The 12239-nt window shown below is 34.8% G+C and overlaps 1 protein-coding gene across 1 annotated transcript in view; it reads left to right on the plus strand.

Annotated features, from left to right (window-relative positions):
• Positions 1-12239, plus strand: part of LOC114069292 (vacuolar protein sorting-associated protein 13B-like) — a gene marked incomplete at its 3' end in the record, with an annotated part of 183460 nt that overhangs the window by 83999 nt on the left and 87222 nt on the right. The window contains exon 17 of the mRNA XM_027905981.1: positions 1326-1510. Within this exon, the coding sequence (XP_027761782.1) occupies positions 1326-1510 (185 nt within the window). The remainder of the gene's footprint in view (positions 1-1325; positions 1511-12239) is intronic.

Genomic DNA, 12239 nt, shown 5'->3' on the forward strand with positions numbered 1-12239 from the left:
AAAAAAAAACCACAAAAAAACCAACACCAGAATATGACCATGCATCACATTTCTTTTCAGGTAATGCCTGCAGAGGTTTTGCGAACATGCATAGTTAGTTGTCCAACTTCAGTTCTATGTAAAAGAAATGGGTTGTGCTGTCTGTTTAATGTTGAGTTTTAAACTAAATTATTTATAATGTATATACCATTTTGTTTTACAGGAATGGATTTGCCTAAGTACAGAATTACCTTAAATTCTTCTTTGCTTAAGCGTACCTTTTCTGCTTAATTTGATAGATTACCAAGCTTGGACTTAAATTCTAGGAAATTTTAGGCAAACAAGTTCAAATTCTAACTTGAGATGAACATCAGGAAAGGTCACAGTGTGGTAGTCTCCACCTGTGCTTTTCATGGAACCCAGAGTTTTTCTTTGAGGCTTTATAGGAACATAGATACATTTGCACAGAGGGTCGTTTGTGTATCTGAAGAGGAGCTGAAACGGGAGACCTGTTTTATTTGACTGTATCCACAAGACAGTGATCTTCGTGTGTCCTCTGGTGCATGTTGTGTGGTAGAGATGGTCAGAATAAGTTCCAGGCTCTTTGTTCCTTTTGGCTGTCTGAGCCAAGGTGGTTTTCTGCAGATCTTCACCTGGCTGTCAGCAGAAAAGGCGGGTGGGAGGTGCACAGTTCGCCCAAACAGGGCACATGTAACTTTTGTTCTAGGTCATTATTTGGTATCTGTGACTCCTATTAAAAACAAACAAAATCCACCCAAACCAAACAAAAAAAGCTTTCACTGAAAGGCACTGAAAAATAGTATAGTCACTTAATGAGCACTATGTCAGTGAAATATGGAATATGTGCCTTTTTGTATTTTCATGTATGAATATTCTCTATATGTTTTTTGGGTCACTGGCTGTATCTCATTTAGTGATTAACTATAATATTTTTAAATAAAAAAATTCATAACATTCAATTTTTGAACAGATGTTTTTTGTGTTTTTAATAACTGCATAATTTTGAATAGCTCTTGTTTTGGTGGGAGCACGTGGAATTGCTTTTATTAAGTATTTTAAAACCAAGAGATAATTAGATAAAAGTATATGATTTTTCCTGTGATGTTTTGGAGAGAGATATAAAGTCAAATTCTGCAACAGGTCCTATTTAGGTTTCATTTCAGTATAAGCAGAATCAGCTCTTACAAGAAGAAATCCAATAGGCATTCAGTTCCAACCTTACAAACTAACTGCTAATAGTTTGATATTCTGTGACTAAGTTCTAAAATTGTTATTTTTATGCACCAGAGTATTGATTTTCCTTTTTTTTTCTCCATATTAAACAGGACCAAGCGAGCTCATGTCCCACTAACAGAATGCATTTTTGAGCTCCCTAATTTGACCGTTCAAGCAACCAGAGCTCAAACCCTTCTGCTTCAAACTATTTATCAGAGTTGGTGTCATCCTGTTGAACATGTCAGTTCAGTGGTGGTGAATGAACATTTACTGAATGAGGTTTTCCAAACTTCAGGTAAATATCTGATGCTTTTAGTTTTTACAGTGTACAGAGCACTGCTAGTGAATGTGAATACAACTATATCCTTTAAATCCGAGTTTTTACTTATAGTAGTTAACAGACAGAATGTTTTTTGTGTGTATATGGGTATTTATAGCTTATACTTAAAATCCAGGATGTAAGCTAAGCCACCCAGCTTCACTCCTTGGCACCAATTTCTGGATGCATTTAATTTTCCCATACAGGATAATTTTTCCATGCTTCCCTCATCTGAAACATCCACCCTTGCTACCTTATATGGTGCAATGTTGTAACTTAGGATCATTCAGAGGTGAAGCTGGATTATTAAGGGCTTTATTAATCAATGGCATACACTGAATTTTTTAGAAGGGCTGCAGATGTTTCTCATCCAGTTTCATAAATAAATGTTACTTAACTGTTGTGAAACTGCTGAAGATATGCAAGTCTTGGTGTTGGTGACATAAATAATGAAATACGTTACCTGTCATCCTTAATAAATAAATTAAGCATTTTGACTAATTTACAGAGGAAACCAGAGTTTTCAAGTACATAAAGGTCATCCAGAAAATGATTTTTTAAGAATTTTTTTCTTTTTTTTTTAGATTTCTATGCAGGCTATAGTAACTTATAGCTGTTATTGTTTATTTGTTGTTAATAAATAGCAAGAATAACTGAGATATTTTGGAATCTCCATCATTATCAGTCTTGGAGAATGTGTTAGGAGAATGATTCAGATGTAGAAAATCATGACTTGAAGCAGAATGGTAGATTAGGCTACTGAAAGTCTTTCAGTCCTATTTTTTTCAATCTTATTTTTCTTTTTCACTCCTCTTGCTTATATTGAAGTTAAATCTCTGTTGATCTAATGTTGCAAAAGAACTGTTGTATTTTTGTGTAACCCTTGGAAAAGTGTTAAAAGTGCTTTCCCAAAAGTCACTTGTTCTTTTAAATCCTTCATTCTGTGTGGGTCACCTTAGGATGAAAAGGTGAGGTTTTATTTTCAAGTCCTGGTATTTCTGAATGTAGCAGGTTTACAATCCACACCTTGGAGAAATCTGAAAATACGGTCATTTGATCACTTCAGATGGTCTTAGGGCTTGCACAGTTTCAAACTAACCTGTTCTATCATGTTTCAGTCTGTCAGTTTAATGAAGTGTGATATAACTCTGCTAACAATATCTCTGCAGAATAAAAATCTGGAGCACAAATTTTAAGTACTTTAAGTAAATGAACAATATAGTACACTTGTTTTGATCTTTTCTTGTTCATGGCTTAATGCTTGACCTGGTAAATTTTATACTTTTGTAGTTGTGTTTCACATTAATTAGATGAAGGCAGATTCGTGTTCAAGGCTATGAAGCAATTGCTGTCTATCCTTTTGTCCTAATTTTTGGCTTTGTTGATTCTGTAAGCCAAGTACCTTTTGGTTGAATACTGGTGTGTAAAATATGGTATTATGCCTTGTTGAAAGTCATCCTTGTACTTACTGTTAGCTTTTGCATACGCTTACCAGTAATGTGCATGTGTGTAAGCTTCTAAAAATTACCTGACTGTATTTTCACAGGGAAGTTTGAATTTCAACTCTTATTTTTTCTTTTCTTTTCTCTTTTTTTTTCTTTTTCCTTTCTTTTTTTATTTCTTTTTTTTTTTTCTCCAGTGAAGTAACTATGAGGATAATGCACTGTTATTCTTATACTAATATTCAAATTAATTTCTCCAAAATAAAACAACAGCTGATTAGTGTTGTTTGGGAGTCCTTGAAGACTTGTGTTCTTCTGGGCTGGTGCAGATTGGCCTTAGATGGCTCATGTAGTGGGCCTGGCAGTAGCCATTGTCTCTCTGAGAATCTTTGTGGGTGTATAGATGAGCTTTTATTGTATAACCTGACATCTTGAGGAAATAATAGCCTTTTTCTCAATGGTTTCACATCTGAGCCAACTTATTTTTATCTACACACAGAAGTAATACTTAGAGAAAATAGCTTTCCACCCACATGGTGTTGTGGATTAATTGTTTCTTTGATCAATGTAGTACAAATAATGCAAGTGTAAACACATTTGCTGTATTTTCTTTTATAGCTCTTTACTTTTGTTCCTTTGCTTTTTCTGATTATGCTTCCATGAAATTATAGTTTTCTTGCAGGAAAAATTACCAACATGCTTAAAGATCCCCTTACCTTCACTTTATCCTATTTCTCAGGGAATCTCTTTTTTGAAATAATTTACTTTCATTCTGCTGTTACAAAGGATCATGAACTATGTGCTTCATGAATACAGTTGCCCAAATTATTCTCTACTTTTGCATTTTCAAACTTCTAAAAGCCATATTTCTAACTAACTGGAAATATAGCAGGACAAACAGCTATACATTTATCTAGATTTTTATACCCCTGTTAAAGATAAGTAAAAAAGCCCTGCCCATACATGACATTATTCTCAAAAAAAAAAAAAAAAAGGAAAGGAATTATGTAGTTTGTCTTTCTGTTAATGGTCTGCTGTTATCCAGAGGTTTTCAGCAAATCTGCCTGCTCCAGGCTGGATCACAGGATTTTACACTTTCTTAGTACACAGTAGAACAACATGCCTTTTTTGTCCTCTGTGAATGAAACGTTGCCTCTTATAGAAATGGTCCAGTTAAAAGTTAGTTGCCCAGATCTGTTCTGCCAATTTTGAAATATACTGAGACTTTAAATTTTTCTTGTCTGGTAACTACTTGCACATAGCTAGTCTCAAATGTGTTTGCCATTTGTTTACATAGCCTATATCTTTCTCAACTGCCTATGTCTGTATTCCCTCTTTTCACATGTGGTTGAGGAGCATTATTGGGCTGAAACAGTTGTTGCTCAGCTTTATTGGGGCTTAGTCTTTACAGGGGCTTTGTGCCAGATACTTTTGTGAATGGTATGCTCAGTGATTCAGTATTACTTGAACTCAAAAGTGATACCACAAGCATCCTCTCAGCAAAGGTTTTTTTTTTAGCAGGAATTATGGTCCAAAGTTGTATGCTTTTTCCAACACAGCCATCTCTTCCAGTTTTAAAAATGTATCACTTAAACTGTGCTTATAATATGAGCTAAGATATTCCCTAGGAAAAGAACAGATGAAATTAGGGGCAAAAAAGAAATCAAGAATGAAAAGGAATAAAAAAGTGAGAAAGAGGATCATCTAAGAAAAAGAGAAGGGAGCTGCAGAGGAAGATAAAACAAGGAGAAGCAGGTAGAAAAATTTAAAGTAGAAAAGCAGTAACACTTAAGAAAGGCAAAATTTAATAGGAAGACAAGTACAGATACATGAGTTGCAGGAGAGGGGAGAACCTCAGAGAAAGGCGTGTGTCTATTGGCCCTTGGACATGCTGTGGAAAGGCTCACAAGGTACAAAGGCCTCTTTGGGAACCTGTCTGCAAGGTAACTGCTGAAAAAGCTTCTATGGATCTAGTTTAAAAAGGGAGCTCTGCACTGTGTATTTCCACAAACATGAACAGAATTTATAGCTGGTATCTGGGATTCTGTCCGAAAGTTTTAGCTTGGAGCAGAAATGGTTTCCTGCTCTAAAACTTCTTTCAAAAGTAATTGAGGCTAAAATTGGTCTCGGGGCTCCAAAGAACCTCTCCAAGCTCTACCCTCTACAAATTCTTCTTCAGAATAGATGAATAAATACCCAGAAGGAATAATTGCTTTAAGATTAACACTCTTCTATTCCCTGTCTACTTTCCTGCCCTTGCTCTTCAGAAACCTTTTCCTACTAGGAGAAAAACACTGCTCAGATATGTCCTAGTTTTTTATTATTATCTGTTTCATCAGATCATCCGAGAGTTTCTCTTTTAATTAACTTGTCCAAAGGCAAGCTGTCGGAAAAAAAAAAATAATAAAAAAAAATCTAAAGTCTCAAAAGTAAGTGTGTGTGTTTGGTTTCTGACAGAATTTAAAAATGAAGTGTCTATACTACCTAAAATTTGTATTTGTCGTATGTGTTAGTAAGGTCTGTTATCTTAAAACTTCCAGTAAAAAGAGCTAGCTGATTGAGCTCAGAACTTGTGGAGGAGAGATAAAATGAGTATGTCAAGAAAGATATTTTTTTTATAGAGAGATATTTTTATAAACATGTTTAAATATTTAGTCTTTCTTAGCTTGAGGCTATCTAATTCTGCTAAGAGCAGGTTTTTAATTATAATTGATATAGAATTTAATGGGATTTTTGAAAGCACTTAACTCCCTTCATTGCAGTGACACCTTTTGTAATCCATATATTTAAATGCCTACTTGGCAAAGGATCTTTTCAGATGTGGGCTGGTGTTTTCAGGGTTCTGAGAAGCCAAGGCAATTAAAAAAATTGAGATAATATAAACAGTGAAACTTACTACTTTAATTAATAAGCTTTACCATTCAAGTACAGGATTGATGTATACTACCTAAAATAGTTATGCAAGAACAAAAGGAGTAGAAAATTTAAAATAGTATAGATGGGAATACAAGTGACAAAAATGCAGCATAAGAAATTGATAAGTAAAACAGCTGCAAACAGCTTTTTGCTCTTTTCCACGGGTCAAGAAAAAGGCATTACTAACTTTTTTTTAGTGTGTTACATCTAACATAGAAAAATAGAACAAAAGCGGTCTTTAATCCACAATCTCTGGAAATTTATGTTTTGGTTTTATTTTATAATCCTTTGGAATACAAACACAATAGCATGTTACATGTCAATTAAGTGATGTTAGTTCTTGTGCTTGCACATGCCTGTGAAACATCCTGATTTTACGTTTCAGTCACTATAAAAGTGGAAACAAAAAAATCTGAAATACATCATACTTTCTACATTATTGCAGGTATAGATGTTAATAACATTATTACAATTATCATTATACAAATTTTTAAACAAAAATAATTGTACAAAATGCCAGTATGTTAGGAAAAGGGCACCAGTTAAGATCTTTCAAAGGTTGAGCATGATTCATCCTATAGAGTAATTTTACTGTGTATTTTTTCCGTTATTTGTTAGTAAGTACCTGAAGCACTCACTTTCTAACTATTTCAGCCTGCCAAGAAAATACGTACACAGTTACATGTGGCTTTAGTTTAGTCTGGAAAACTGGAACTTGCTACCACTTTTTCCTTGTCCTATTCAGGTAGTTCATTATTTTGTTGACAGTTCAGTTCCATTAATCTGGTATTTTTGTGAAAATTGCTTGCAGACCTTACATTTCTCTATTGAAGGTGATCAAATAGGCATTTGAATCCCTCATGTAAATGATGTCTTAAAGTTAAAATAAAATCTACTTTCCAGAAAGTAACTGTAAAACTATTTTATGCAAGATTTCATGTGGGATACCTTAATGGTTGAATAATAAATTTTACCTCATAAAAATGAAATTCAATAATACAGTAGCTTTCTCAGCGCAGTAGCATCTGGTTGAATCTCATGAGAGCCAATATTTTCCAACTCATTAGGATCATGTCGTTCTGTATGTCGTCAACATTGACTTAGCCAAGCTACCTTTACTTACATAACCGCCAAACTATTAAATAGGTCTCTTGTGGAGTGAAGTCAAATATTCCTCTTATTTTGCTTTTGCCTTGGAAGAAGAGAAGAAAATGTACATACTGTAACATTTAAACATCTGGTCTAAACCACATCAGGGTAACACTGAGGAAAGTAACAGGATTCAGTATTCTTCCCAGGTGTACATATAAAAAAGGGATGTGGAGCTGCTGCATAGTTCTTTTAACCAGTTAGGAAAAAGAGGCAGTGACCTGCCTTTCTAATACCCCTGTTTTTAAAACTACTTTTTTCCTCTTGCCTAGTCCCCTGCCACAAAACTCCAAAACACAAAAGCCAGCAAAAGCCCGACATTTCAAAGTGTAGCGGTAATGCAGGTTGTTCAGCTCTAATCACTTCCTTGCAACATATTGGCATTTAACCTTTGTTTGTTCCATATAACATGGCCAGTTTTCTCAATCATTTTTGAGGAATATGAATGAAACTTTGTCTGAAATCAAAGTGTAAGAGTGTATTCTCTTAAGTAGTTGCTTGGGAGTGGCAGGACACAGCTGTATGGAACTTGCACAGTATAAACAGTTTAGTGTCTTGCGTGGGTGGCTACCCACATGTGTCCTCATCCTTCTTGTAGGCTCAGAATACAGTGTGTAAATAGTACTGTTGTTATACATTGTCCATTTCTTTGAAAGTCTGGTAGATTATCAACAATAATTTCAGATGGAAAAACAGCATGGGTAGGAAACTTAAGCACAATTTTTCTTTAGCCTAACAGTTTAAGCTTAATAGAGTTGTGTATAAGCTTTTATTTCCTCTTACTGTAAACATTTTCAGTGATATTCTTAAGTCATAAATCGACTTGCACTGAAAGGAGATAAGTGGGATATTTTATCATTTCAATGTGCAATCAGTCGGATTTATCTTGCTGAGTATCTTCTTAGTAAATCCTCTGACATAAGCAATGATTCTGTAGTGGCCTGAAATGGGAAACTGCCCATCAATGCCAAGTATGCGTGGAAAGCAGTAATTACGGTTACCTTTTTATTTTTTTTCTGGTCTAATTAATATACACTGATAAGGTTTGAAATTGAAAAACAGAGTATTCTGATGAAAGAATGGTGGTAGCCATACTTAAGGCATCCATACAAGCTGAACTTTGATTTGTAATGTTGTGCTAAAGAATCTAATGTGCTTAAAAATTCACTTGAGACTTTTTAAACATCTGTTGTGGTGAAAGTGAATGGATACATTCCGTCAACAGCACAGGGAAGGAGAAAAAGCAAAGCTAAAAAACCTAGTAGGTTCTGAAAGGAATACATGCATGTATGGAATCCATAGCTATACATAAATGTATGTAAGTTTCTTAAGCTGAATTATTCCAAAATTGCAGGAGAGCTTAGTTCAGACCGTATGTTGAAATTAACAGCAAACTCTTGAGTGTGTTGGTGGGCTACCAAAAACCAAGACACCTAAGCTTAGAGCTATAAATAGTGCTCTTACTCCAGAGTCTGTAGTTTATTTGCACAAATAGCAGTGGAAGCTGTGACTGAGAGCACCTGTTTTGTTTGTTCAGCTGTTGGTCTGGTGTTATTTCTTGTTCTATTAAGAAAGGTGTGCTTGGACAGCAGGGAGGAAGGCTGCCTTTTTGCCTTATTCTAGCTACCAGGTACTGCATCAGGTGAAAAACTCTCAGGGAGGTTTAGATGGTGGCTTCCTTTGTAAGAGCAATAGAGCATGTTGAGACGAAGCTACTGGAATTCAGTGCTATGACAAGAAGACAGGGAAGAACAGAAATCATGAATCTGCTGCATAATAGGAGCTGTGAATTTTCTAAGAAGTGCTCGGAGCACACACAAAAGAAAGCTTCAGAGGTAACAGAAGGAAAGATTCTTTTTTGCGGGAGGGCACAGAGAACTGGTTGTCAATTTTAGAGTGAACCAGAGAGCCATCATCAGTAGTTGCTCATGCAAGAATAAATCATCAATGAGAAGGCACGGCGCTTTTTGACATCTGTGTTTTTTAAGAAAAATGTTTGTGCAGAGATTCTACAGCAGAAGTATCGATGCCAGTCACACTGCCATTTGCTGAACGGTGCTTTCCAGAAGAGCAAAAGGCAGCTATTTCTTTTCACCTGGCCAAAAATAAAAGGGTTGTCAGAAAGTTCAAGTTGGAAGGGACTGCAGGAAGTCTCTAGTTCAGTCTTCTGCTAAAATTGGAGTCAGTTACAGAATCAGAGCAAGTTCCTTAGGGCTGTACCCAGTCAGGCCTTGAAAGTCTCCAGGTGTAAGAACCTCTCTGTGCGACCTGTACCACTACTTGACTGTTCTCATGGCGAGAAAGCTTTTCCTCCTAATCCAGACAGAACCTTTCTTATTTCTCTATATGGCCATTGTTTTTCATCCTTCCCCTGTGCACCTCTGTTACAATCCTTCATCACAACCTTCTCATACATATGGAAAGGCTGCTAATAAGTCAAGTGCGTTACTGCTGGTTTTGACCTTATTAAACAGAAGAACAAAACTGTAACTAGTGCTAAAACTCAGTGATGGTGACTGAAATCCATTTCCAGTTCTAATTCTCATGCCAGCTGGATTTAACCTGAGTGTTGATGCTATCAGTACATACAAACTCAGTCATGATGTTGTCTCATTAGTAAGTGCACTAATGTATGACATGACTTAATTCCAGAATAGATTGTCACTCTGTGCTAGTTTGACAGTTGTGGAAATTCCAGAAGTCAGTATCTCTCCTTTTCCCCTTCAGATTAAAGAATCCTGTTTTGTAGGGTATCAGATCAATTTATATAGTGAGTTTTTCTGAGAAGAAAATGAAAATGTATACAAGTGCTATAGCACCAGGAAGTGATCAGTAGTTTATGTTCATTATGGTGTAATGTTTCTGTATATGGTTTCATTGGACCTTTTAATGATATTTACTTTTTTATTTTTACTTATAGAAACAACTTAAATCACTCCAAAAGAAATTGGAAGACCTTATAGCATATCTTCTTCCTTTTTATTTAGAATGATAAATTTTGCAGTTTGGAAAGTAACTGGTTATTAGATGTTTTGATCTCGAAGGCAAGAAATATTAGCAAGGAAATTTTTAATGGAATAGATTATTAAGGAATATGAAGGAAATGAGGAAATAGTAAAGATAAAATGGAAAAAGTTCCTGTGAGGAACTTAATGTTGTAAAAATCTGTTTATTTTAGTAGTACTCTTTGCTTTAGGAAAAAATTGCCAAGGCATAATCAAAAGTAGAAAGGTTTAAGAATAAGCAACTATTAAACATGGTAGAAACATGTTTTCTGTTTGCAAATATGTAATATTGAAGGCAGACGTTGAGTAGTGAGTTTATGTAATGTATGTAGTCTTGATCAAATAAAAGTTGCTCTAAGTTGAAATCGTGGGACAGATTCCAAGTATTGAACTGCTGCTTAAAATGTATTATAAGAGTGTCTACAATAATAAGAGTTGAAAAATACTAGTATTCTCTGAAGTTACTTCTATGTAAAGTAGTAGTGAATAGCATGGAAAAGTACTTTCCATTTGTGGGAGCATTTTATTCTTGTGGCGAGGTAAGATGAGAAATATCAGTGGTATTCTTTCCATAGAGAGATATCAGAGCATTATATACTGCAATAACAATTTTTAGTCTGATGTAACACATGATTGCTTATAATATTAAATCAGGCTTTTATAAAAATCACATACATTGTGATTATTTTAAACCTAGAGATTATAGATCCTAATCTCATTTTGTAATTGCATGGATATTCAAGAAAAATGTATTCTTGTCCTGGAATATATCATGTGGGAGAGATGTTAAGTTGTTAAAAGTGCATACTGTATGAAAAGTAATTACTGTGTTCCTTGCAATAAAGTATTAATGTTTTTTTCTATTTTTCTAGTCCACCTCTTAGTCATAGAATACAATTATTGCAAGGTACATGTAATAAAGTAATGATAAGGACAGAAGGTGTATTTTTACTGGAAAATACTGAGCTACAATTATAGCAGCTCTTTGGCAATTAACTTTTTAGTTGCTATTATGTCTCTAAAGGTGGGAAATTCTTTTGGAGAAAAATTCTACCAATGGTAGAAATACACAAGAACATAAAAAAGTAGTAGCAATAAGGGAGACAAAGTTAGTGCAACACTAGATTCTCAGGAAACTATGCTAAGCAAGAAAACTCCTAAATTAATATTTTACAGTTTTGATTTTACTGTTGGAGAGTAGTTATTAAGGAACTAGTGTAGAAAGGAATGTGTTCTGTTATAGTGTTATTTGACAGTATCCAGTGAATGTCCCTTCTGTGTGAAGCGTAATAGGAAAATCAAAAATGGCACAAGCAGATGTAACTGCTTTGATCTTGCTTTGAAGTGTTGTACTACTGAAAGAAGTATTCCTTACTTTGTAGGATTGTAAAGATGCATATCACACTTTGTGAAATGTTAATTAAAATCTTGGATTTTGAGGAGATGTCAGAGTTCTATGTTTAACCACAGCTCCTGGATTTTGAGAGCTTTGTCTTATGCAAAATGAAACCTCTTACATCTGCTTAACATCCTCCAAAACATACTTTGTAACCAGGGCTGCTGTCGATTCAGAGAAAGTAATGAGAGCTATTTCCAGAAGCACCTTTGTTTGAGTTGGAGATCATCTAAATAAGCACAGTTCCTAGTCTTAATTTCTTTCTTTTACAAGTATATCCTAAGTTTGATATGGATAAAGATCAACCCAAATATATTTTGCCTTTTTTTTATCTTTTGTTTTGTTCTGGTTTTTTGCTTAGCTTGGTAAATAAATCCCGATATTACATAGTCTTATACTGATTTCTTCTGTCTTTGCATCTTCTCTTTGTTGCTACATCTCACTCCGCTTTTTCCTTCTTTTACTGTTTTTATATCAGATCCTGTGGTAATCAACCTTTTCTGTATCGGACTTCTTGGTTTCAGTCTTTTTCCTTTCTCCTTTTGATTTTCCACTTTTTTCTTTTTTTAATGAACAACAGGGGACCTGATCAGTTAGGTATGGATGAGGAAAATTGTCTCTTGCATGGTAGCTGCAAATGTTGTTTTTCTCATTAAAGATGCTTTTTCTGAACTGGAGTTTATGGTAACCATTTCTCCCTCCCCCTGTCAGTTATTGTAGGGCAAAAGGAGTGACTAGAAAATACAGAAATTAAGAAAGAAGAAATGCAGATCTTGGGTAGTGTTACAGAAATGAGT

The sequence above is a fragment of the Empidonax traillii genome, unplaced genomic scaffold (assembly GCF_003031625.1).
Source record: "Empidonax traillii isolate 1590-97213 ecotype Southwest subspecies unplaced genomic scaffold, ASM303162v1 scaffold1229:size276339, whole genome shotgun sequence".
Classification (NCBI taxonomy): domain Eukaryota; kingdom Metazoa; phylum Chordata; class Aves; order Passeriformes; family Tyrannidae; genus Empidonax; species Empidonax traillii.